Source organism: Euwallacea fornicatus, chromosome 17, assembly GCF_040115645.1.
Source record: "Euwallacea fornicatus isolate EFF26 chromosome 17, ASM4011564v1, whole genome shotgun sequence".
In the NCBI taxonomy this organism is placed as follows: domain Eukaryota; kingdom Metazoa; phylum Arthropoda; class Insecta; order Coleoptera; family Curculionidae; genus Euwallacea; species Euwallacea fornicatus.
In genome coordinates, this window is record NC_089557.1 from 427,732 (window position 1) to 450,917 (window position 23,186).

The following is a 23,186-nucleotide window of genomic DNA, read 5'->3' on the forward strand; positions in this document are numbered from 1 at the left end:
TTTTCTTGAAACGACTCCGGCCTTATCGCACGTTCAGAAGAGCTTCAAGGGCGAACCGAGCGATGGGCCTTCGCCGCCATCGATCGATGTCTCACCGGGCCGACCTCGGGATCCGATCCCGCAGTGGCGAGTAACAAAAAAAAACAACAAAAACAGGGTTGCTCTTTAGGGAAAAATATTTATTTATTTTCAGTAAGATACAGGATTTACCGGTGACACCAAATACAGCTATATAAAAAATTGCGGGGACGAATTTAGCAGCTCTCCCCACGAGGGCCAGTGAACGTGTTGCCCCATGAAATAAAACCTCACACTCTCGTCCCCCCCACGCTAATTTCGTTCCCGCATGCGCTCTCTAATTAATTAGTCCTCACGATAAAATACTCTTTCATCTTTTATTATGGAAATAACTACCCTAACGCACGCACAGAGTGTAAGTACCTACCTATCGAAAGGAATTTTAAACAGCAGCTGGTAAGTGATGAAATATTCGCTAGGGCGTGAGGACAGTTTAACAAAAATGTGAGCCGAAGTCAGTCGAAATACGGAATGAGCTTATTTAGAGAAGAAAATAGCACGTTTTCAGACAGGTCGACTGGGACAAACTCACGTAGGTGTCCGCCGACAGAGAGCCCCTGCGTGAGGTTCGCAGCTTGCTCCACATTCGCCGTGCACACTTAACTTAAACTGTCTCTCGCCGAAAATTGATCTTCTACTTAAGGTCGGCAACGTACTGTTTAAAATTCGTCTTCAATGTGACGGTAGAAGTCGAAACTTAGCGAGCAACTACTTCCCTTTATATTAAGATAAAGACTAACGTAGAAAAAATAATAAATCGAGATAGACATACGAACTAGATCTTTTTAATAGAAACTAAGGCTCGACACCCGCAGTACGGGATCGAGCTCGAAGTGACACGAACATCGAACGACCTTTTAATGCCTAAAATGAAACAAAACGGCTCCGCTTGCCCTTAAAATTAAGTCCCGGCTTACTTACATTTCCGACGATTGGCGCCTGCTCCAGGTGTTCGAAGGGATCCCCCAGTATAAACCTGGAAGAACCTGAACTGTGCTTACGACGCCGTCCCCCCGCGCAGCGTTAAAATACGAAAAATACTAAGTCAACGCTACCTAAATTCCTATTTAAGCCTCAGGTGCCCGGAGGCCTGTTTCATGTGCAAAGTGTTTCCGACGCGCTTCCAGTGGAATCCTAATATGTACATATAAATAAATTTAGAAGGCGGAAAATGGTTTTACGTGAATAATTAACCTGCATTGAGGGTAATTTGACCGGACTCGTCATCGTCGACGAGGCAGTTTCGAAGCTGTTGCAAGAATCATCGTTGGTGGCCAGAGACGTATTTGAACTATCGTCGAACTGGAAATTTGGCAGGCGAAAAGTTTTAAGAAAATAAAAAACACCCATCGTAACGCAATCAATACTACTGAATCAAGGAAATGAGGCCAGTGCTTAATTTCGATGAAATTCTCTCCCTACTTACACTCGTCGAATTTAATTCGTTGCTCGCACGCCTCAGTTTCTTGGAAGACGACTCGCCATCTGTGGGATCAGTAGAGGGCCTCTTCTTCACTTCCGGCGTCGTCGGAACGCCGTTTTTGGGGCAGCTAATGCTCGATTTACGTTCACGTTTTATCACTCCCGGAGGCAAATATTGCGACAGCTGAAAATTTACGGAGAATCTCTAAATTACATCCCATTGCGCGCATTTAAAGAATCGAGGTACATCACAAACCGGAAGAATATAGTGAGAATTTACTCGAAGGTAACAAATGTTTAGAAGTGAGCATTAACGTGCACGTTTGTTTTATTTTAAACGATCTTGTATGGTCTAGAGAATCTCCATACATTCCCGGAAATTTGTATCACCCTGTATGTGTACACCGCGTAAATACGTGTAAATTCAAGTCGCTAATAGCGCCGTCATTTCTAATATGGAAATATGGCCAAGCCAAACCGCTTCCTTTTTAGCTGCCATTTTAATAACTCTAATAGATATAACTTACTCTATTTCTTGCTGAAAATAAAGCTTTTACTCAGTTAATCACTATTACCTGTTTTCTTTTAACGTGACGCGCCTCCAATCGCATAGTCTCCTTGTACATTTGTATATTTATAGCGTGCTTGTTCACGTTTTCCGTAAACTGTTGAATGTCGTGTGTTAGGTCCACGTTAAGACCTTCCATCTTCTTAAATTCCAGCCCTATAAACCACATGCAACACTGCGACTTTGGGTCTTTGTGCATCTCGGGCATCGCATAGTTTTCAGGATTGATGTGCGCTAGGACTATCGACTCGTTTCTTTCCAACGTCACTTGAAATTTATCATATATTGATGTCTTATAACTTAAATCTAAATACTAACCAATCAAAAACCTTAGTTTACTTTCAACCAGTCCCGTCCATTCCAAATGTTCCTTTGCATTAGCTGAACTTACAATCAAAATGATAAAATGGCGGTATTTGGTGAAAAACAAAGGCGGCTCAAATAGCTTTTTCCAGGGAGCTTTACCCAACATAATTTCGTCGGTGATTTCAAGTCCCAGCTTTATTTCTTCCATCATGATGGTTCTGGTGGAGTGTGAAACATTAAAAGTGGAATTTTGTTGGGGGTACGCCGGTGTTATAATGGGCATCAAATGGTAGCGATCGGTGACGTTAACCTATTGCAAGAAGAATATCAATAACTCAATTAGTGTGCAAATAAAGGAATTACCCTTGGATCCCATGTTGTAAACCCTAAACTAACGTTAACAGGCTGTTTAAGCAGGACCGGCTGTGGCCACTGCCACCTTGAAAATATTAAGAAAAATTTATGAACCAAAGTGGCGGGAGCTGCATTGGGGTACAACTGACATGTTCTGGCTACGAGCATGGCCCAGGATACCCCTCCTAAGTATCCTAGAACGTTACTATATATCCCGTGCCCTAAAAATATTTTATTTTTAAATGGAACACTCTGTATATTTTCTAATTTCAATTTCTTATCAATAATATGGAAAGTATTAAATGAATTCAAATGCATACTTTTTGCCCACAGTTTTATAGCTCTCAGAGTTAACCTAAAAGTGTCCACATTTGGGACTAATCTCAGCATTTCATCTGTAACCCTGCATCCATTCAAACTACGCACACACTTCTGGTCGAGATTTTTTAACAAGTTGTCATCCCGAAGATCCATACTCTCTGGAATTTCCTTTTGTAATAACTTGGCAAATAACATATCTATTTCTATGCCATCAAAGTTCATTTTTATTACTGGAACAAAAGCCTCTTCTACAGCCTACAAATCGTGTATAATGTGAGGATTGCTAAGGATGAGACAACTACCTACCCTTAATTCAGTTACTTCTGACTGTTCTTTTAGCAATTCATAAAAAGAATTAAAAAATTCATTTCTCGACACATGTTTGGGTGCCACACATAGAGCGTCTATATCAGCACCTTTACTGTGCACCTAAAAAAATGTTTTCCTTATGGATATTTGACCTTTGAAATTTGTACTTTCAAAACGTTAGAACCCAAAAACCACACTAAAAACTAATTGTTCTGTGAAAATAATATGAACAGTTACCACCGATCACCCTATATATGTATCAACTATATTCTAATCTAACTTACCCCTAGTCTATAACTCCCAAAAGTGTAAATTTTTCCCCCCACATTCTCAGCCACACTTTCAGGCATATTGCACTTAATTGACAAGTCTTTAATCCATCTTTTCACCAAAGAACACAACTTCCCCAATACCAACATTCTGTGGTTCAGATCCTGCTTGCTTTCAAAAACATCGAAAGCGCTCAATGTTCCTTCTAGCTCTGTGGTTCTGATCAAATCTACCTGCTTTGGGGGAGCTGCCGATATGGCTGAGGTCATTCCCAACGTGACTGAGCTTTCATCGCTTTTATTTTCCTTGTTGTTGAAGGAAATATTTGTATTGTTACTTGAGGGCCACATTGTGCAGGACCACCTTAAAACTTCCCTGTTGACCGTTGGATACAAACACGATTATAAACCTACAACATGCTGAAATGGACGCAGAAAAGGAGAATTTAGTGAGTAAACGTAATGGGGTTTTTTAGAAATATGTCAGGGGAAAAAGCAAAACAAAAACACGTCCATGCGTTGGGGTTACCCAAGAGCGTGCTGAGGGGAAATGGTACTCACCGTCTTTAAATTGAGCAACACGTGCCTTAACTTCTTATCTACCCGCAAGTACCGTAAGTAACATGTTAAAATTAACAGGGAAGGAAGGAAACGAAAAGAATTTGGAAACTATAATTATGAAGAACATTCGGCCATTTTGACGTTTTTCCATTGACGTCAGTAGCGGCAACAATTTACAAACTGCGTCAGTTGAACGGAGCAAACAGAGCAGGTGTTCACTTACCGAAAGCTTCGGAGTAGTTCTGTCATTGAAGTAACACTTTAAAACAATTCTTGCAGGAATCAAAGATCAAATACTAACGACAATGTTCATTCCTCAGTATTGCGAAAATAGCGAATTCTCTCCCCAAATGGAACTAAAGAAAAACTGTAGAAATCTTACTGGAATTTTCTAGGAGTGGGTAACACTTGCACTGCAACCTCTTCGAGTTCTGACGACTCTAAGTAATCCACCTCATTCGCCTAAAAACTCCTAACCGTGCCGGTGCATGCGCACTGACAAGAGACAGACGACTTCTAAAGACGCCATTTTGTTTTCATTCTTTCATGATTCATGGCCGAGTAAAGTGTGTTTATAGTTTTCGTCAAGTGCAAATCCCCAGGCGCCATGGGTTACTAGTTGATGCACGTTAGCACACGCAAGTGTGCCAGTAAACTTATTAGATATGCAGTAAGTGATCTGTATCGTTAATATTTAGCTCAATTGTGTCGTTGAGAAGTCGGAAGAGCCTATTTAGACTGCTCTAAAGACATTCCAAGTTGCGTCAGCAACGTTTCCTAATCACTTAATCCATTCCTACATAGGTCATAGTACTTGAGAAATTCGCAATTCCTAAAATAGCAGCCATATGTTAAGCATAATTTTAAGATATTACCTCAGGTTGCAATAAACCTTTTTTGAAAGTTGTTTCGAAATTCATGGGATCAACTAGTTGTTACGCGTTAGTAGTAGCCTCAGGTTACTCTGTTTGGCGTTAATAAATGTTACTAATCTGTAGTAAATGAATATCGTAGAGAGCACAAGGCTAGAACCTGAGGACTTTCATAAATATTTTATGCTCACAATCACTCTTTCCCTCACAAATTACTTGCAAGTTGATCAAAGATGTGAGCAAATTGTAGTTTTAGCTGTTGTTAATATTGAGCTGTAAAATTCTTTTTAGTTCACGTAAATTTATAGTAACTTCAAACCTTTCTAACATTAAGTGCTGCCGTGGTTGGAAACCTGAAAAGTGAATCTTTCCCTCAATATCACATAAAAGAGATACATTTTCAATTTGCTTGAAACCTTCTCGATCTGTTAGTTATTCATGGCTCTCATCAACTAGAGGTGTGAAGAAAAGAAATGTGTTTTTAAAATTTGGTTGTTCTACGCTAAGGAATTGCTGAAATCGTGGGTCTTCCAAATTTCTAAGCCCTTTTTTTGAGATTGATACCTCAGTAACTGCAGACGTGATGGAAAAAAAAATAACTGACTTATCTTGAGGTCCTCCGCATGCACACTTGTTCGTTTCAGGGCCATCATGGCGCTCCTTTCGCTTGCCGTAGTAGTTCCGGCACAAATCGCTCACTTAAACGATCTTCCCTCCCCAACTTCATATTCAAGCAAATCCGCAGGACATTGCCAACATGCACTCCTTGCCGCTGTGGAAAGAGGAGCCTGCGTCACCCCTCAGCAATGAGGTACTGACGTCGTTTATGCTAACATTATATCCCCTAAACAGATACCCTCTTTTCAATTATCTACAGGAGGTTTCGCTGCTTGACAATACATTTTATCAATCGGCACTCGACGACTTAAAATTCGAAGATGAACATTTCGAGGATTGCGAAAGTAAGGCTGAAGTGGCTTCTCAAATTTTGGAAAATCTAGAAAAGTTGGTGGATCTGGATGAACTCATTAAATCTGGTAAGCGATTGATGGTCAATTTCTTTTGAATAGTTCGTCCGCAAGGTGACTTACTAAATTCGCATTTGCCGCCTTGCGCTTTCGCAAAAGCGAAGGGGACGAAGTTGTATGAAAATTGAAAAGCGGCGGTGGGCTGCCGCAAGGCAGAAAATTGAAATTAATGTGCATAAACAATTAATAAAACCAGGCACGTAACACAAAACTGCTAAGCTCAATTAAATTATCACTTCCGGATAATTAGATCACTTGAGACCAGTTCAATTAATTTTTAAAAGTAATTCGATACTCTCCTTGAGTAATCGACAGTTGGACTACTGTTTTTTGAGTAGCAGCTTTGACATTTAACTTTTGCTCACCGCCGCTAGATGGCGCCAGTGCCTAGGGCTATTAACAAACTCATCGTACTCACCGCAGTATGGTGGACTTGCGCAGCCCCCGGACTGGTTGGACTTTAAAAGTGTTTTACGTGTGCACTAACTCGGCAAAGAAAATTATGCGCCGTGTCTGGTACAACTTGATAATTAATGCGGAATATTTTATTGTTCTCCCGTTGTTTTTTGTCACTCGAGGGGCAAGATTGTTGGTTGCCACTCAGAGACGTCGAGCATTGGTACTGGTTCTAGGCTATAATCGGATCGTGCGTAAACCTAAGAAATTTAAAAAAAAATGTTTTAACAGCTTTGACCTCTCGTTTCACCTCTCACCACCACTGACACTGATAAGTGGCGATATGTTTCTGCACCAAGACGGAACGTAAAGTTCAAATTGGGGGAATTTTGTTTGTGACCGTTATTCCTTGTAATCTATCTGTAACGGATACGGGAATAAGGATTTCCCAAATGCGCCGATAATTATCAACTCGAGCCAGCCCGCATTAGATGCCACAACAAAATCGGGGACGATTAGTTTCTCTAAACATTAAATAAACTCTTAGTTTATCGGAGATTTTATTTAACTCGATTTTTAGTCCTTGTAGCGGATAGTAAACATTCCTTCGATCGGGTTTGTGTAGTTGAGACAAAGCCACATGGAAACAAAAGTTATCATCGATTTGTGTATGACGTTGACCTGCTCCTAATTCGAACGATTTTTGCCCAGCCAGGCCAAAAGCCATTGAAACAGTTCGTTGTCTAATCGAGATTAATAATGAGCTCAGCGAAGGCCTCAAATTCGGGCCGTTTGGGGTAAAGGTCGGTTCTCACCAAAATCACACACTTGTCCATTCCACAAAACTCTACGCAACGTGCACGGAACGGATGCGAATTTAAAAATTTCCCTTTTTGCTCACCCGGCGAGGCTCTTCGCCGAAACCCCCCCCATTTTTGCCGTCAATGTAGCGACATCGCGTCACGTCGCAGCTCTGACGTCTCGACGGTTCGGAGTACACCTTTTGCATTTACGTCAAAACTCAACGTCCATCTTTGAAACAAAAGGGCGTCGTGGTGTTGCCGCTTCCTCCTTCAGTAAGAACCTGATTGCCGTAAGAGATGGCGGAATTCCCCATCGAAAATCTTCATGTTACAAAAGTGTAACGTCAGAAACTTTGACGGGGGGGGCCAGTCGGTGGTGTGTTTTTTACGGCAATAAATTGCCAATTGAAATCACTGTAAGTGTGGTTTTGAGCCCCCGGTCTCCGCGAGGAGAACCGCATGTCTGTGATGGCCCAGGTCCGTAGCTGCTTGTAGTGTACAGAGTGGCCACTCTTCGACACTTCTGCGGGGCATCGTCGCAGCCCGAGGGTTGGAGGTTTCGTCAACGCGTGTCACTTTCGGAAGACAGCCGCGAACGGATTTATCCCGGCCCTCTTGGTTTTCGATATACAGGGCGAAATTGAAAATTGTGCATTTTCAGCCATCGCTCGCACTTCAGTTAACTTATAAGTTACCGACTTGGGTAAAAACGGAATCTCACACGTTTTTTTTTGTTTTTTTGTGCAGAATGCAGTGACGTACTCAGTTTTTTCCAGGCGTCCCCGTTTCTGCGAAAATTTCCAAAGTTGAGATTTCTCAAATGGGGCGCCCTGTATGCGAGTCGTTAGTTACGTCCTACTCTCTAAGAGCTTTCTGGAAATATACAATTCTTTGTTTATGAACTTTTAAGCTGTTTAAATGTAAATAGTAAAAGGTTATTTTTGTTTTGTTATTGTAGCGTCCATCAATGAAATAATTAAAAACGAACGTGTCTAAGAGGTAATAATGTGCGTTTTAATTGGCCGTGACTAGGTGTGTTTTTAATCAATTCATTAATGGACGACGCCACAATAAGAAGAAATAATTTTTCTCAATTTACGCTTTAAATAGCTAAAAAAGTTGAAAATTAGGAATTCTAGGAATGTTCAGTACACACTATATCGACGATAATGCATTTTTAATAAGTAACATCACCTCTTGCTGGCGATCCATAGCCCGTTCGAAAAATATGGAAATCCCAGCCGTCGATTTGAAGCGATGTGTCTGCTATCGCGTATTTCTACGGAGCTCTCAGGGGGTATGTATTATAATAACGGAGATTCCCTGCTAAAGTGTCGAAAACCGGACACCCTGTACGTCTATTGCGAATCCTTTCAAATTTCACGCGCAGTTCGCCGAACGGACACGAGGGCTCGTATCGATGAAATGTATAGTGAAAAATAAAGCTTAAAGGTGTGTTACGTGTTTTCTAATCTATAGCGGGAGAGGCAAACCTCCTCTCTTCCCCTCCGGGAGGAGGCTGTTTCCTATGTTCATTTTTTTTTTTCGCGAAATTCGTGTAAATTTCCTCCTCGATACTTGATATCAATTCGTTTTTTTTTTTTTTTTTTTTTGGCAAAACAGACTGGCGTTAATTATAAATAATTCGTGCTGTTATCAGAGATGAGCCGTGACCCGGCCTGTCGAGGGTCGCGAGGGTTATGCGGTACTTTCAAAAGTAGGCATCGCCAAGAATTCGAAAGATGTGTTTTCCCGAGAGGCCAGAATATATCCGCAAGGCAACTTATCTCTTATTTACGAGTCGATCGCACTCGAAAGAGTGAGAAAGTCCCGAACAACCGAGAGAGACGTCCTCGAGAAGGATTTGCCATTTTTCCATTTTTGCCACCGGCAGCGTTCCCGCGATGGCCATTCTTTCGTACTTTCAAAGCCTTGATCGATCGGAAATGTTATCCGCGTTTTGAGGGAGCCACAATCCGATAACTCGACGAAGGCAATAGGGCAGAAACCCGGCGAGATCCGTTTATGGCGTGTCCGGCCGTGTCTGCATCGCGTTATTGGAGAAAGTTCGACGTCGTCGACGAATTTCTCTGTGGCATTTAAAGCGTGACTGCTCGCGCATCCGGATGTGGCAGAAATGACGTGAACGTCAAACGCAAATTTTGCGTTTGCGCCCGAAACGTCCCGCGCACGCCTTCGGCCCGGAAGTTCGGTCGCGCTTGGTTAATCGCGAATAATCATTTGTCGATCGCGTTTGCCAGTTACCAAATATGGATATTTATTTGTTTTACTTTAATGTTTAATTTTTGAAGCGAAAAACAGACGAAAAAATCCGCTCGGTATTTCGTGACTGCTGGAATTGGCACGTCAAGGGAAAAAAAGGTGTTTTTTTCGCTTATCAGAAATAGGGGATTTACTACCGCTCGCCTGCTATTTTTATGGCTCACCTTCAAATTGATTGTTGTTTACGTCTGAAGCTGATATGAAAGGACATTTGAAGTTATTGTCACGTGTGCTCCAGTCCAGGACACGTCGAAACCCTCCTTGAAAATTCGTTGGCAGATTCTTCGACAATTTATTTTGTTTAAACAATTTAACATGGCAAAAAGGATTGAAATTGGTACTGAAAAATACAGTGCAATAATCGCGTTAAAAGGCGAAGGATTTCCATATCGCCAAATTGCTAAAAAAGTGAAGGTTTCCTCAAAGGTATCAATCAATCAAAGGTGTCAATCAAATCAACCGTCGACCTATTCAATCATACCGGCAGTTTTCGCGGCCGCCCTCGCCTTGGGCGGCCACAAGTGACCGCTCCACAAGGAGATGCCCATACTATTGTCACCAGCAAAAGAAATAGGCGATTAACAGTACCAAAAATCCGAGCAGCTTTGAACAGTACCCGGCTAAACCCCATGTTCTGACGGTAGAAAGGCGACCGAACCAACGGCGATGGGGGGGGGATGAAACTATTGTTGAGATGGGCAAACATACAAAACTGCCTTCAATGGGCCCGCGAGCGTCGAAATTCGACTATTGAACGATGGAGAAATGTGCTGTGGGTGGACGAATCAAATTTCGAAATATTTGAAAATCGTCGGCGAATTGTCGTCAGAAGTCCTTCGGAGAACGTGGTTCCGCAGTGTTTGGTGCCGATCGTGGTATGAGGACGTTTCTCTAGCCGCGGCATCGGCGATTTCGTCAAAATACCCAAATTTACGAAAAACAGGGAATATATTCTCGAAACGTCAGACGTGGGTGCATCTTCCGACACGACAATGATCCGAAGCACGCTTCTCGCCCCCATCGAACCTATTTGGAAAAGGGAGAGGGGCAATGCTGGAGCATCGGAGAAGACGATTTGGCCCCCACAGTCGCCTGATCTGAACCCAATCGAGTTATTACGGGAAAATTTAGATCGGGAGACCCGCACTTCGTGTCCTTCATCGGCACAACAGGAAACTTTAAAATGGTGGAGAGGGCGCCGCGAGGCTCGCGAAAATTGTGGTTTTTTTGATGCAAATAAAGTTTGAAATTTTTGAGATTTTTCTTTTTTTCCCAATTTTAGTCAAAATTATTGATGACAACGCAACTTTTCAGCCATTTTTTTTTGGTGTGAGCGTCTTCAAATTGGAGAAAGTTCACGCAATCGTGGGGAATTAGACGGAAAAATCACTTTTTTTTTTTTAATTGCACCCAAACTTTCGACCGGCAGCGTGTGGTAAATGACGCGCGAGAACTGTCAGAACCCCTTCGGTGCGCGAACGAACGTTGGGCGCTCCGAGGGCAACCGCAGGTCGGCCGTTTGGGAGACCCTGTACCGTGGAAGTGGGCCGTTCGCGAAGAGTAGGTTAATTCGAACTTTTCCATCAATTATCGAGAGAAATCCGCTCTCGAAGCCCGCGACAACGGTCACGGCAGTGCGTGCACGCGCGCGTTCATCATTCGTGCCGACACTTGCAGGGTCCATCTTGCGCGCGGTCACGTGGCCGCCGGGCCTTTAGCGAAGACGGACGCCGGCGGCGCTGCCGATCCGAGCACCTCCGGTGTCGCACGTCAAAAGTTGAACGTTAACGAATTTAATGCGGCGCTAATTGCGAAAAATTGAATTATTAAGAATTTTAGCGCACAGGCCGCTCGTTACGCGCCGATCTTGCGTGGTCACGTGGTCGCGCCTTAACGCGAACGAGCGGCAAGGAGGGGTAGCAGGAGGGGTGGGGAGGGAGGGGGGGGGGGGAGCGAGCGCGATTTGAGGACATCCAGTATCTGCTTAACCAGCAGCTAATGGTTCAGTGCTCAGTGGGCGGTCGCCGTGTGTCCGCGAACGCGTCTCAACCAGAACCGATCGTAGAGCTCGTTCGCACGTGCGGTGGGAACTCTTTCCCCGTTGAGGGGGCTCCGCGCAGAACCCGTGACAGTGCGTCGACCGAAGTCCCGATGTCATCCTGTGCCAATGTCTCTTCCCACTTTCGCGACTAGCATGCAATTCAGCTACCATTACACGTGGAATAGGGAAATCGTGTTCAACTCACAGAAGCTGGTCAAAAGACGTTGAGGGATCGCCGCCGCCGCCCCCCAAACCCCCCTATAAGACGTCACTGCCATCGTTACCGCCTAGGACAAAAAAGAGACTTATTTCGTTTGCTGTGTTGAATTGACGACCGCGATTGGCCCTAAACGCCTCGAACCATGGCCCTTTGTTACGGTAGGTGATGTCCCAAACATCCTAACGAGCAATCAAAAGACAATTTGCCGTCTTTTGATGATTAATTCAAGCTGAAGCGGCCTCGTCCGCCGTTTAACATCAATCCGTCTGCGTTGCGGACCTACTTCGACGAGATCCGATGCTTAACTATACCGTCGTCTATTTATAAAGTCGCACGGATCTAAGTAAAACGAACCTGGAGGACGTGTGTGCGGTGTGTGACCCAAATGCAGAGAGTCCGACCGCAGACTGACCGAAGCCGTTTTCGAATTCTGTCGAATCGAGTTCGAAACAGGTTTTCGACCGCAATTACAAGCGGCAGGCTGCTGTAATGTTCGGTAAAAGTTTGATGTTGACAATATTACAGCCAGCTAAGGCCGTTTTATCTCTCGTATGCGCTGAATAAACCTTATCTGGCCCTGGGGTCATTCGACGTTATCTGCTGTCCTTTGAGCTGCCGTTGGTGGTGTTTGCTAAGCGCAAATAATTATTGTTCTTTGTTTCGACGTAGGCAAATGCCTAATTAGAATAATATTACCAGTTGTCAGCCTTCGAATGTAATATTCACATAAACAGCGTTCGACGTCACGCTCTATTTGCCATATCAATTTATTAAATCTCTAGGATTGTTTATCATTTTCCATACCTCCGGCGCGCGGCATATCCACCCCGTTTGCCACTAACGGCTAATGGCGTCCTTGGTTTCTTCCTGGTCGAGCGTGCAAACACACGCATTTCACCTGTTACGTCTTAACGTATCACTATGTGGAAATACGGAACGCCCGGTGCATTGACTCGTTGCGTAATGCCGCCGAAGGAATTTGGAATGGATTCCGTTTTGTTTTGGTTTTTTTGTCTGGGCGACACCTTAGTGCCGGTCCAAGTATGGAATTCCCGGCGAAGGCGCAGACACGCGAAGTGAGGGGAGACCGAATTGCGACACGGACGTTCGCCACGTTAATTTTTGTTTTTTTTTATTTATTTATTTATTTTTTTTTTTTTCGGGTACGACCGCAACGAAACCGCCGCCCGCGGGTGCGCACGTCGACGAGGCGGAACTTGGGAAGTTCCGGTCAGCGGCGCAGCCGCCGGGAAATGGCGTTTCCGCGGGAAGTCCGACGGACGATTCCGCCCGCGCTGCACCGCTGCGGTCGAGAATTCGAGTTGCACTTTCCTGGCGAAGGGGCCTCTAGATAATGTCGCGCCGCGTCGATCGACTGCCGAGCGTCGCCGAGGGTGGGCGAGGCGGCGGGCGCAACCTTCCGCCCCGCTCCCCTCGTCGCGCCGCCGCAGGCGACGCGGCGAGCTCGACTCCGCCCGGAGCGAACTTCGAGGAATTCCGATTCGCGTGGCGCCAAAATTCCGAAAAAAATGTATTTGGAGAGGAAGCAACCTGTCGGGTCCGCGGGCCCGAGTGGTGCGTTTCGGCGCCAAATCTCGTTTTCGGCGCAATTCCCTCGCTCGTCTCCTCCAATTTTTTTTTGCGACTGTTCGCCGAACGCCGGTCGTTTTCTTCGGAGAGCGGCCGGCGGTCTTGCAAACATTATGCATTCGCGGAAAAATCCCGTGATAAACAACGTAAGGTTAGAAATTCTAATCTACTTCTGCATAAAGCGGTTCTCCGCATTTGTATGTAGTATTTGATTTATTAAATATATCGAAACCTTGAAAAGTATATCGCTGACTGGCGGGTCGGACCGGCGATATTATTTTATTGTCGCATGCACGCAAAGCAAGGCAACAATATCGTTACGTCGAAGAGAGAGGCGACGATTCCAAGACTTGCGAGCCCTACGCACGTACGCATTAAAAGGAACTTCGTTTGCCCCCTCGGCAGATCTCGACCGAACCGATTGAGGGGCGGATGTCGCGTTCGCCAGATTTTCAAGAAATGTCGTGTTCGCCAAATTTTCAAGAAATGTCGTATTCGCCAAATTTTCAAGAAAACTCGTATTCGCCAAATCTTCAAGAAACGTCGTGTTGGCCTGGAACACGCATTCCTCCCAAGTTGGGCGGCTGTACGGGACGGAATGACACGCGATACATGCGCGTTGGGAATGCACTAGCGCACTTACTGACATTTTCCCTAAAAAAAAACTCGTGATTTATAAATAACAATGAACGCGGACTCATCTAGATGTTTAGATAATCGCAGGCATACGTGAAATCGGAGTTCCAAGGTTACTATTTTACTACGGCAGTAAAAAAAGGTGATGCATCGACTACCAAAAACCTTGTTTGTTTCGATTGAATCGAAAGTGCGGTCCGTGGCAAAGCAACAAGTTTATTAAGGCACTCGATGTGCGGCGTGGCGGCCACATCGATAAATATTCAATATGTAAAAAATAGTCCTTTTGATTTTCTTGTTTGTTATCGTTGTGCTGCAACCGTCGTTCGATAATCAAGATCGGAAACGAAGCAATCTAAATTTAGCGCTTGGCCAATTAGAATCAAGTATTATTGATCAATCGAGCTAATTGATTTGTTTTATTTTCAATATTCGGCGTTTAAACGGGCGCACGCCGCCTGCTTATTTGACCCTCCTTGCACTGAAAAAATAAATTACATAAAACCAAGGCAATCCGGGCAACGGGATAGGTGCTAAGGCACGGTAGGTGCAGCTAGACCTGGTATAACGTTGCTTTGTCTCGGTTTTAACGCGAAGGAGGGAATGGAAATATCTCTTGCACCAGTTCCAGGGTCGGCCGACGCTTGTTACCAGGCTTCTTGTGCGTGCGCGACAATATATATATATATATATATATATATATCTAATAACTAATTATTAGTTCTACCAGATTAAATCCATAAATTAATAATAAAAAAACTAGCAAACTTGTTCGAGTCGTTACAAAATGTGTTTGCTTTAAAGGTTGCGCTTGCATTCATTAAGTTATGGAGCGAACACCATCGCCATCTAGGAGAGGGTGGCGCGGGACGTTTTCATTACAAAACGCAGGGAACGCGTATGTCACTTCGTCGTGAACAAAAAGATGTGTCAGTTTCGTTACGCCATCGTAGATGGCACCCTGTTCAGGACGTTCTCGTGTCATCTTTGGCAGAAGGAAATTCGGTTTAAAACGAAGGTGGAATATCCAAAAGCATATTCCTACGTTTATTCCCCTAACGGTAATCGTAACAAACGTTCTTCACGTTCCCTGAATAATATATATATATATATATATATATTTATTATCAACGATAGAACGATTTTAGAATTTTCTCCGATTTCAGAACCATCGTTCCTGCTGGACGACAAAATGCTCCCCTTGCTGGACGAGGTGGAACCTCCCCGCGCGGTACCGGTCATTTTCAAATCCGAGTACTTCAAGCCGTCGGAGGAGCACACCTACTTGTACAACGAGTTCGAGAAGGTGTACTTGGAACTGAACAACGGCACGCTCACCCCGCCCCAAAGCCCCCCGGTCATGACCACCCTCGGACCGCTACTGGGAACATACGTACCTGTACCCAAAGAAGCCATATTCTCACATGTACCTGAAAAACAAGCCCCTGTCCAACAAGTGCTCTCTTTCTCACCCGTAGTACCGGACGTGAACTATTCCACCATGCACACTCCCCAGCCGGATATCGCGCGCGGGCTGGCCGTAGTAGATGAGTTGGTACGTAGCACCGTCGAAGATATGCAATGGGCTAGTGGCCCCTCTTCGCCGGAAAGCAGCAGCAACAGCAGCAGCTTTGGGGATAGCTCGTCATCGGAAGATCCGGAGTGGATTCCGGAACCGATCGAGAACTGCAAGGACACGTTAGTCAGTCCGGTTCCGAAACAGGCGAAGAAGCGGTCGAAGCCGTACTCTCACAATCCCGACGACAAAAAGAATAGGAAGAAGGAGCAGAACAAAAACGCCGCCACTCGGTATCGTATGAAGAAAAAGGCGGAGGTTGAGGAGATCTTGACTGAGGAGAAACAACTGCAGGACACTCACAAAGAGCTGGACGGGAAGATCACGGATCTCCAGAGGGAGATCAAGTACTTAAAGGGGTTGATGCGCGATCTCCTCAAGGCCAAGGGCGTTATCAACTAAACACAGCAAATTTTCGTTTTTATCGTCGTTGTCAAATGACACATGTATGTTCAGCAAGCTATTTTAATTTTCAATTATTGTCATGTTGTTATGATTAAATTGTGAGCCGATTGATAGAATCGCATTAAACACAAGGGAAGATATTTTAAGTTTTAGGTTAGCACGTAGGTAAACGGTCCCAAGATGAGTGCGCTTCGTCCTTATTATTATTAAGGCATGTATGCGCGCTGATCTTATGAGCCGATCTTTTTTATCTATCAATTTAAAATAGGAATAAGAAGCAGTTTATTGTTTAAATAACTAACACGTCATTTTCTCTAACACGTTACTAACTAATCAGAAGCAGGTGGGACTTAGTTTATTCCAAACTATCGCAACTTCAGTAAGTACTTGGCGTATAATATGTTATAACCAATCTTAATAGTGAATATAATTTTGAAAATAGCGTCGCATCGTTTTGCTTGTTCCGAATCCCTACTTCCAAAAATCGCTTGGAAATTTCAGTTTTTCTCGTTTGCGAGGTCGGTCGGAGCAAATTAAGCTTTGGGAGACAGAACGTAAAGAGCTCTTTTACCACATTATCGGCAGTGCGTTAAAGTTGCGCCATCTAAACGTGAGTAACGAGGCCGAGCGTCGAGCATAATAAAACAAATCTTCATTGGTTCGGCAGTTGGCGATTTTTAGTCTTCTCAGAACCGGCGCTCGAAATAAAACACATCGAAATTTAATCCCTCCACACTCGTTTTAATCCAGCAGTATTATCGAATAAAAGAGCGTTTTTAAATTCTCCATTCATATCGATCATGTAGTAAAACCAGTGCCCTTTAACTTTCAAGGGTATGAACGACAATGCAGCAGATCGGGCTTGAGTGGCGCTAATGCACTGCAAATCTAAAGTGAACATTCGGTTCTTGCCGAAAGGAGCATATGTGATGATCGTCGCTTGTTGGCCCCCTTTTCTTAATATTAAATATTTGACTGCTCGCAGGGTGTATATCCAGGTTACTGATAAAATACCCCAACCTACAACATCTGCAATGTATCTTTCTGTCGATGAGGCTGAGTTGTTGAATTATGACCTAAGCCTGGTTCTGCAAAATCTAACATGAGAAATACATATTTCTTTTCTTTTTTTTTTACGAAAATTCTGATTTGGACGGGACCGATTCCAATCGGTTGATTTTTATCGTTTGCAGTGAACCAAACCCCACTGTAAATCAACAACTTGGCCTGAATGTTATCTGTGTGCTTGCAAACCCACCTATAACGAAAGAAATGATTGTCAAACTGTTCTTCCATTTTGAATCGCCAAAGTTGATCTTTCGCCACCATATGTCTTTGCTATCGGGACTTACAGGGATATCTTTCAACGTCTGAAAAGCGGTCATCGATAAATAGCTCCAAAAACAAAACTGAGACACTCCAAACCAATTCACAACTTTAAAGAATCGGTCATTGTTTGATTTGTATAATATCACGTCTTTTATCACGTTCGTTTTCACGTCGAGGCTCCTTTGGGTAGTAAATTTTGAAGAATTGATCCAGACCTGTTGGCCTATTGACGGGGTTTGTCTGCCTTTCGCGCAAAACCTGATCAAGGAATTCATGTTTATCGTAACCTTTGGTGCGTAATATTCGAATTATACGTTTTTTTTGCCTTTAATAATTTTAACTTTGAAACTGGATACGAACAGTAATCTTAACCTAACTCTTGGACTCCAAGTGCGGTTGCTGTTGACGTTTCATATGCACACGTCACGTTTCCGAGCCGTGAGCAAAGCAGAACGGCAACAACGCGCGGTTTGGATTAGAAGAGATTATCACTCGTTTTTTTTTGCAGTGATAAAACAAAATTTTAACGATTTTGCCATAATTAGATATCCCCATAAACGCGTCGATACGTCAAAGATTTAGTAGTTGTTAAGCTTTGGTATTATGGAATTAGCGTTAGCAACACGATACTGCCGACCAAACCGACTTATCATTATCGCCGCTACAAGACGGCCGGGAGGTGCGGGCGAGTAGTAGTAAATTCGTCAATTCCTCTTTCGTATTCTTCATAGTAAGTAAATCGACGTTCGTTAACAACGGAGAATGTTCCTAATGTTCTTCCGACAAATACTCAAAACTCGATCAATTGATTTTGTGAAACATGCCGGTGAGTGCACAAGCCCGGATAAACCCCTTTATCTGCGACGTTGCCTATCTGAAGTTCATTAATCGCGAATCACTCCGTCTTAAGTGAATTGCTTTAATTAGAGATTAAAATAATACAAATATAGTTTTAGAGAGTCTCCAGGTCCACTTATAATTGCTAAATTCCCCGTTCTCGTTCAGGCCCCCGCGCTGGCTTTACAGTGAAGTTGATAAGTCCCTTCGATATGTTTTTCCCCGAATCCTTGCTAATAACTGAAGAGGTGCGCTTCTTCACCGGCGAATCAAACGATGTTCTACTTCGTATCCAACTCGTCTTTAGAGTCATCATTGGAGGCTTTGTTCTCGCCTCCGTTCTTTTTGGAAGACTCGCCCTGTTTAGCTACAGAGTGCCGCACCATCTTGTTGCCTTCCTTTTTCCAATTCGTACTGAATTTTTTCTTTAAATACTTTATAACGCTCCCAGTTCTTTTCGGTTTATCCGATGCCGATGCGGCGACATCACCAAACCAATGTTGATGCAACTCGTCCAACTTCTCCTTCAATTGATTGGTATTGTTACGGATGTCCAGGTGATATCCTCTATGTTGGTGCAGTTTAACGTAGAACTTCCTGGTCATTGTGGATATCAGCAACGGCGGACTATTGGGGCTTACGCTGGCCAGGGTGATGATGTCTTCTTTGTCGCCGTGGGTTTCGATGTAAGTGGTTAATTCCAACAAGAAGTTGACACCTGCCAAAGATTTTCCTCTTAAAATTGGTTAATACTGGACGGTTTGCACGCATCGACCATTGGCTCCATAGAGGACACCCTGAATGTCCCATATATATATGCAGAAAAAACAGCAGAGAGCAGGGGCGGACAAAATATAAGATTAGAGTTCGGTCTCGGTAGATCCAACAGGACCGCAATTAAAAATTTTGAGGTGAACATTTCCTTTTGAACGGACTTACCGTCATTTTCGAGTTTGTCTTGTATAATGAGCATGTCCGCCTCTGAAGGCGTTTCGTACGCTGCCGACCATTTTGGAGCCTCTTGAGAAAAGTCGGTTTTTGTATGTCTTTTTGGCCGAGGGGCGACCTGGAAAAAGTCGCATTAATATTTCCATTTTTCCATCGCCCCGATAGCAGATTTACGGATTGCAACGGGATTATTTCGCTGCTTCAGCGACTCACCAAAAAAATGAATATTTTCGGTTTGTTCTTCAGTTCCGGACACTCCCTGGAGGTGAACTTGGACCAGATCTCCTTCATGGCGTTCGTGTTATATGTAACGTGGGAGAAAACCATTATAATTCCGTCGCAACGTTCGGACTTAACCTTCTGGACAACTGCAACGAAGTGCCTAATCGCCATGCGAATTTTACTGTTTACTGATTAGAATTACCTCCAGCCATCCAGTCGGCAGTCACGTCTTCCTTCATGTCCTCTACATCGGTCGCGTTAACTTGATAACCCAATTCCCCCATTATCTCGAGAAACTGATGAGCGTTCTTGTCGTCGGGATCTGCCACCAACTCGACCAACAAGTTGCTGTTTTTCTCTCGCTCGTATTCATCAGGGATCAGGTCGATGGATGGTCTGATACAGATTTCCTCCCAGTCGTCGGTGGATACCTTCGGGGGGTTTTTGCCGTCACTTTCGGTCATTTCTGGTCGCTTTAATCAGAGTTTTTGTTTGTACCAAAGTTGTCGAACAACATTGAGGTACTAAAGCAACCATCAGCGTTTGACTTATTTATTAATACCCCCGTTATATCTGATAATGATAAGATATAGGTGAGTATCCATGCTGCTTTCGCTCTCGAAGTTCATTGATTTTCGGTGAATTAGACGTATTGCATAAGGGAATTTGGCCTCGTTTGAAGAATTTGATGGATACGTCTTGCAAAATTTTCACGCGAAACGGGGAATGGCCGTGAGGACGTTCTGAAATGAGTTCAGCCTTATCTCGTAGCCAGATCAGCGTCAGTTGAACGTGCGAAAACCGAACCGTTCGGCTTCTTGCAATTACTCATCAAACGTTCCTGAGCGTTGTTTCCACATAAAATTCCGCCAATGCGGTTTTTATTCACACGTTAAATACCTCGAATTAAATCTCAATAAAAATCGACGATAAAATGCTTCGTTTGCTTTTGTTATCAGGAGTTCGGCGATAATTCGGATTCGTTCAGGAGGACGTGAGGAGGTAAAATTAGTCACAAGTGAAATACACAGCGAACCTTTGTTGCCCGAATTGCTTGCTCGGATCTCTTGGTGGCCCCGAGGCGTTGCCGACAGAAGTGACAAATTAAAACGGCCTCGAAAGACTGTTGGTACGCCAATGGTAATTTTTATAGAGGTTCGCGCGTCGGCCGAGCCGACGCGCCGATGCGCGCGATTTCTTTGTTACTCACGATTAAGTACCCTCAAAGCGTTGAAAGACCGTTTACGTACCGATAACGTTTTAAGGTGTCTTTAAGGTAACGCTGGTGCCCACAGTGACAGTTCCCGGCCACATCTGGGGGCCAACAATTAATTAAAATAATAATAATAATAATAATAATAGGTTTTTTGGCCGAAACTAATGGCGCCCTCTTGTGCCAAGTAGCCAAAAGTGAATGGTGATCGAAACAATATTGGTTGCAAGGGCAGTTGTGAAGAGGGACGGGTGTTGGCATCGGCATCAACGAAGTAGAATGACGCGGATGCAATTTCGGTTGGAAACTTTTCAGTTGATTCGCGGAAAAGATCGGATCAGTTGGCAATATTATCTAAAGTCGGGGGATTCCCAGTATTCAGTCTCGAGAGTTTAATCTCTGATAAATAACTTGCTCGCTTCCTACGTTAACGTCTTATACCGTACGATGCGTGCTGGCGTTTCATTCCACGGGGACGAGTTGGAGGTCCTCCCGAACTGAGACAATCGCTCTTAAACCGATCCTCATCATTATTCCCGAATTCGTCATCGTGACTCAAACCCTCAATAATTAGATACTAACTTGTGACGAGCACACAATAGAGATGTTTATCACTCACTTGAGCATAATTATATCGCATTCACAGATGTCCTTTGTTGGCACAACTATCTCGGTGATAATTTTCAATGAGAGAACACGTTTTCATGGAAACACGGGTGTAACATCGATTAATCGTATCAGAAGAAACGTGTCGTTCGAATTTGGAAAATTGGACAAATTGTGAAACGAGGCCAGAAACGCACCAATTCCATAAAAAAACCTTGTGATGAACCCAGGTTCAATTGCAAAAGATAAAAATGTGATTAGATAAAGCTCCAGTTTCAGGTGTCACGAAAGTGGGTTTATTTCTCCTACACATATACACACACACACACACACACACGACGACGTGCACAGCTATAAAAGGTTGATAACTATTATTTAGCAATAGAATCCCTGGTCGCAAGGCCGCAGCAATGTCCCTACAAAAGACCACAAGTGATACTACTCCGATGGCGCCCAGGACTGATAAATTGTCCCGAACGGTAATCAACCATGCGAGTGGTAAGTGGTTTCAACCCAGAAGTTTCCACTTTCACGATTCACTTTTCAGTCGTGCCGCTGAAAGAAAGAGAACATTTGCTGCCACTGGACAACTTTGAATACAACCGTAAGGGGTCAGAACCCGGCAGGGTCATTATATTCAACCAAGAATTCGGGGATGATCACGTAATGATAAGAGAAGGATCCAGGAGAGACGTCAACGAAATCATTATGTGTTTCCAAAGATTGGGGTTCAACATGTCCGCAGATGACGTGTTGTTGGACTCAACTGCGAAGCAAATTACACATAAGCTGAAGTCAGGTATTAACCGCGTGACAAGGTTGAGCTAGTGACTAAAGGGCATTATTACAGTGGCTAATGACCAGGAATCCTTGGAGAAAATCAACTGTCTCATTATCTTCTTCTTGACCCACGGTGAAACCAACAACGATTTGCTAGTCAAACAAGGCACAATCAGTTGCAACGACATTTGGGCCGAATTCCTAACGTGTCCAACTCTAATGGACAAACCCAAAATGTTCGTCTTTCAGGTTAGAATCGGCTTTAAACAAATACCTTCTCTCTAATCACCGATTTCCATCAGGCTTGCAAAGGAAAAAAGTTTGCATCGATCGGCGAAAGCAACTTCGTCAAGAGAGAACCGGCCCAGTTGCTGGACATGGATAACTTCAGTTTCACCCAGCTGACCAACGACATGCTCGTGCTGTTTTCCACCATAGAGGGTACGCACACGACAAACACGTTCAATTCCGTAACCGAATCCGAACTTTATCAGGCAACCAATCGTATCGGCACACCGTCTCGGGCACTTGGTTCATCCAGGAGCTTTGCAAGAACTTCACCATGTACGGCAGAAGAGACGACGTCATCAGCCTGGTCACGAGGACCATGAAGTGCATCTGTGGCAACTACTACCACGAGAACGAAATCAGCGTCTTCGAAAAGCAGATGCCCATCTTCGTATCGACGCTCACCAAAAAGTTTTACTTGAATCGGAACAAAGACAGGCATTTGCTGCTGGAGATCAGGGACAAACAGGACGAGATGTTGGAGCTGTTGAAGGAGATTTGGGAATTCGTCAAGCAGCAAAAGACCAGCAAGAAGTGATGGTTCAGTCAGTTGTTGGATAGGGAGCTCGCAAATGTACATCACACACACACACACACACACACGTACGTATATATATATATATATATATGTATGTATGTATGTGTATATATGTGTATATATATATATATATATATATATATATATATATATATATATATATATATATATATATATATATATATATATATATATGTATGTATGTATGTGTATATATGTGTATATATATATATATATATATATATATATATATATATATATATATACTTTATAATATACCTACGTTAGTTATACTTATAAAATAAAAATTTGCGTTATGAAATTCTGCTTGGATTAATTAAAAAAGGAATTAATGGTGGCGACAACGGGCGTCTATGGAGAGTGCGA

General features: G+C 43.6%; 5 protein-coding genes across 9 annotated transcripts; 2 read left to right on the forward strand and 3 right to left on the reverse strand.

Annotated features, from left to right (window-relative positions):
- Positions 1-158: 158 nt before the first annotated feature.
- Positions 159-4,409, reverse strand: hrg (hiiragi). Of its 4 annotated transcripts, XM_066292283.1 has the most exons (11): positions 4,189-4,404; positions 3,643-4,047; positions 3,356-3,478; positions 3,049-3,304; positions 2,738-2,949; positions 2,387-2,684; positions 2,076-2,335; positions 1,505-1,684; positions 1,273-1,380; positions 1,134-1,212; positions 159-1,054 (listed from the first exon to the last, which is right to left on the reverse strand). In XM_066292283.1, exons 2-10 carry the CDS (start codon positions 3,976-3,978, stop codon positions 1,174-1,176), a joined length of 1,812 nt encoding a protein of 603 aa, XP_066148380.1. In that variant the 5' UTR covers positions 3,979-4,047; positions 4,189-4,404; the 3' UTR covers positions 159-1,054; positions 1,134-1,173. The 4 variants fall into 4 exon arrangements, with proteins under 4 accessions (XP_066148380.1, XP_066148381.1, XP_066148379.1 ...); XM_066292284.1 differs by having other exon boundaries at positions 159-1,212; positions 3,643-3,991; positions 4,189-4,409; XM_066292282.1 differs by having other exon boundaries at positions 159-1,212; positions 4,189-4,403.
- Positions 4,410-4,701: 292 nt separating this feature from the next.
- Positions 4,702-16,480, forward strand: crc (bZIP transcription factor crc). 2 transcript variants are annotated; one of them, XM_066292288.1, is made up of 4 exons: positions 4,702-4,858; positions 5,705-5,871; positions 5,938-6,097; positions 15,224-16,480. In XM_066292288.1, exons 2-4 carry the CDS (start codon positions 5,818-5,820, stop codon positions 16,033-16,035), a joined length of 1,026 nt encoding a protein of 341 aa, XP_066148385.1. In that variant the 5' UTR covers positions 4,702-4,858; positions 5,705-5,817; the 3' UTR covers positions 16,036-16,480. The 2 variants fall into 2 exon arrangements, with proteins under 2 accessions (XP_066148385.1, XP_066148386.1); XM_066292289.1 differs by lacking the exons at positions 4,702-4,858; positions 5,705-5,871; positions 5,938-6,097 and adding an exon at positions 11,569-11,989.
- On the reverse strand, positions 16,057-18,186 carry LOC136344639 (transmembrane protein 223). The gene is made up of 2 exons (XM_066292291.1): positions 17,297-18,186; positions 16,057-17,058 (listed from the first exon to the last, which is right to left on the reverse strand). Exons 1-2 carry the CDS (start codon positions 17,640-17,642, stop codon positions 16,760-16,762), a joined length of 645 nt encoding a protein of 214 aa, XP_066148388.1. The 5' UTR covers positions 17,643-18,186; the 3' UTR covers positions 16,057-16,759.
- An 86-nt stretch (positions 18,187-18,272) lies between these two features.
- LOC136344638 (uncharacterized) lies at positions 18,273-20,134 on the reverse strand. Its single transcript, XM_066292290.1, has 4 exons — positions 19,577-20,134; positions 19,366-19,520; positions 19,144-19,270; positions 18,273-18,922 (listed from the first exon to the last, which is right to left on the reverse strand). The coding sequence occupies exons 1-4, from the start codon at positions 19,836-19,838 to the stop codon at positions 18,486-18,488; spliced, it is 981 nt and encodes a 326-aa protein (XP_066148387.1). The 5' UTR covers positions 19,839-20,134; the 3' UTR covers positions 18,273-18,485.
- Positions 20,135-21,228: 1,094 nt separating this feature from the next.
- On the forward strand, positions 21,229-23,121 carry LOC136344558 (caspase-7-like). The gene is made up of 5 exons (XM_066292122.1): positions 21,229-21,691; positions 21,741-21,992; positions 22,044-22,222; positions 22,276-22,414; positions 22,468-23,121. The coding sequence occupies exons 1-5, from the start codon at positions 21,604-21,606 to the stop codon at positions 22,797-22,799; spliced, it is 990 nt and encodes a 329-aa protein (XP_066148219.1). The 5' UTR covers positions 21,229-21,603; the 3' UTR covers positions 22,800-23,121.
- The last annotated feature ends 65 nt before the right edge of the window (positions 23,122-23,186 follow it).

Excerpts from the sequence above, each read along its gene's own strand:
- hrg (XM_066292284.1), bottom strand. The coding sequence starts at position 3,978 with ATGTGGCCCTCAAGTAACAATACAAATATTTCCTTCAACAACAAGGAA. Across the intron at positions 1,685-2,075 it reads GTCACGTTAAAAGAAAACAG|CTGTCGCAATATTTGCCTCC; the intron begins GTAATAGTGATT and ends GTAAATTTTCAG. Across the intron at positions 1,213-1,272 it reads TCAAATTACCCTCAATGCAG|GATTCCACTGGAAGCGCGTC; the intron begins GTTAATTATTCA and ends TGTACATATTAG.
- crc (XM_066292288.1), top strand. The coding sequence starts at position 5,818 with ATGCACTCCTTGCCGCTGTGGAAAGAGGAGCCTGCGTCACCCCTCAGC. Across the intron at positions 5,872-5,937 it reads CGTCACCCCTCAGCAATGAG|GAGGTTTCGCTGCTTGACAA; the intron begins GTACTGACGTCG and ends AATTATCTACAG. Across the intron at positions 6,098-15,223 it reads GGATGAACTCATTAAATCTG|AACCATCGTTCCTGCTGGAC; the intron begins GTAAGCGATTGA and ends CTCCGATTTCAG.
- LOC136344639 (XM_066292291.1), bottom strand. The coding sequence starts at position 17,642 with ATGAATTCCTTGATCAGGTTTTGCGCGAAAGGCAGACAAACCCCGTCA. Across the intron at positions 17,059-17,296 it reads AATCATTTCTTTCGTTATAG|GTTGGGGTATTTTATCAGTA; the intron begins GTGGGTTTGCAA and ends CAGATGTTGTAG.
- LOC136344638 (XM_066292290.1), bottom strand. The coding sequence starts at position 19,838 with ATGACCGAAAGTGACGGCAAAAACCCCCCGAAGGTATCCACCGACGAC. Across the intron at positions 19,521-19,576 it reads TGCCGACTGGATGGCTGGAG|TTGTCCAGAAGGTTAAGTCC; the intron begins GTAATTCTAATC and ends ACTTCGTTGCAG. Across the intron at positions 18,923-19,143 it reads AGACAAACTCGAAAATGACG|GTGTCAACTTCTTGTTGGAA; the intron begins GTAAGTCCGTTC and ends AATCTTTGGCAG.
- LOC136344558 (XM_066292122.1), top strand. The coding sequence starts at position 21,604 with ATGTCCCTACAAAAGACCACAAGTGATACTACTCCGATGGCGCCCAGG. Across the intron at positions 21,692-21,740 it reads GGTAATCAACCATGCGAGTG|TCGTGCCGCTGAAAGAAAGA; the intron begins GTAAGTGGTTTC and ends TTCACTTTTCAG. Across the intron at positions 22,223-22,275 it reads CCAAAATGTTCGTCTTTCAG|GCTTGCAAAGGAAAAAAGTT; the intron begins GTTAGAATCGGC and ends GATTTCCATCAG.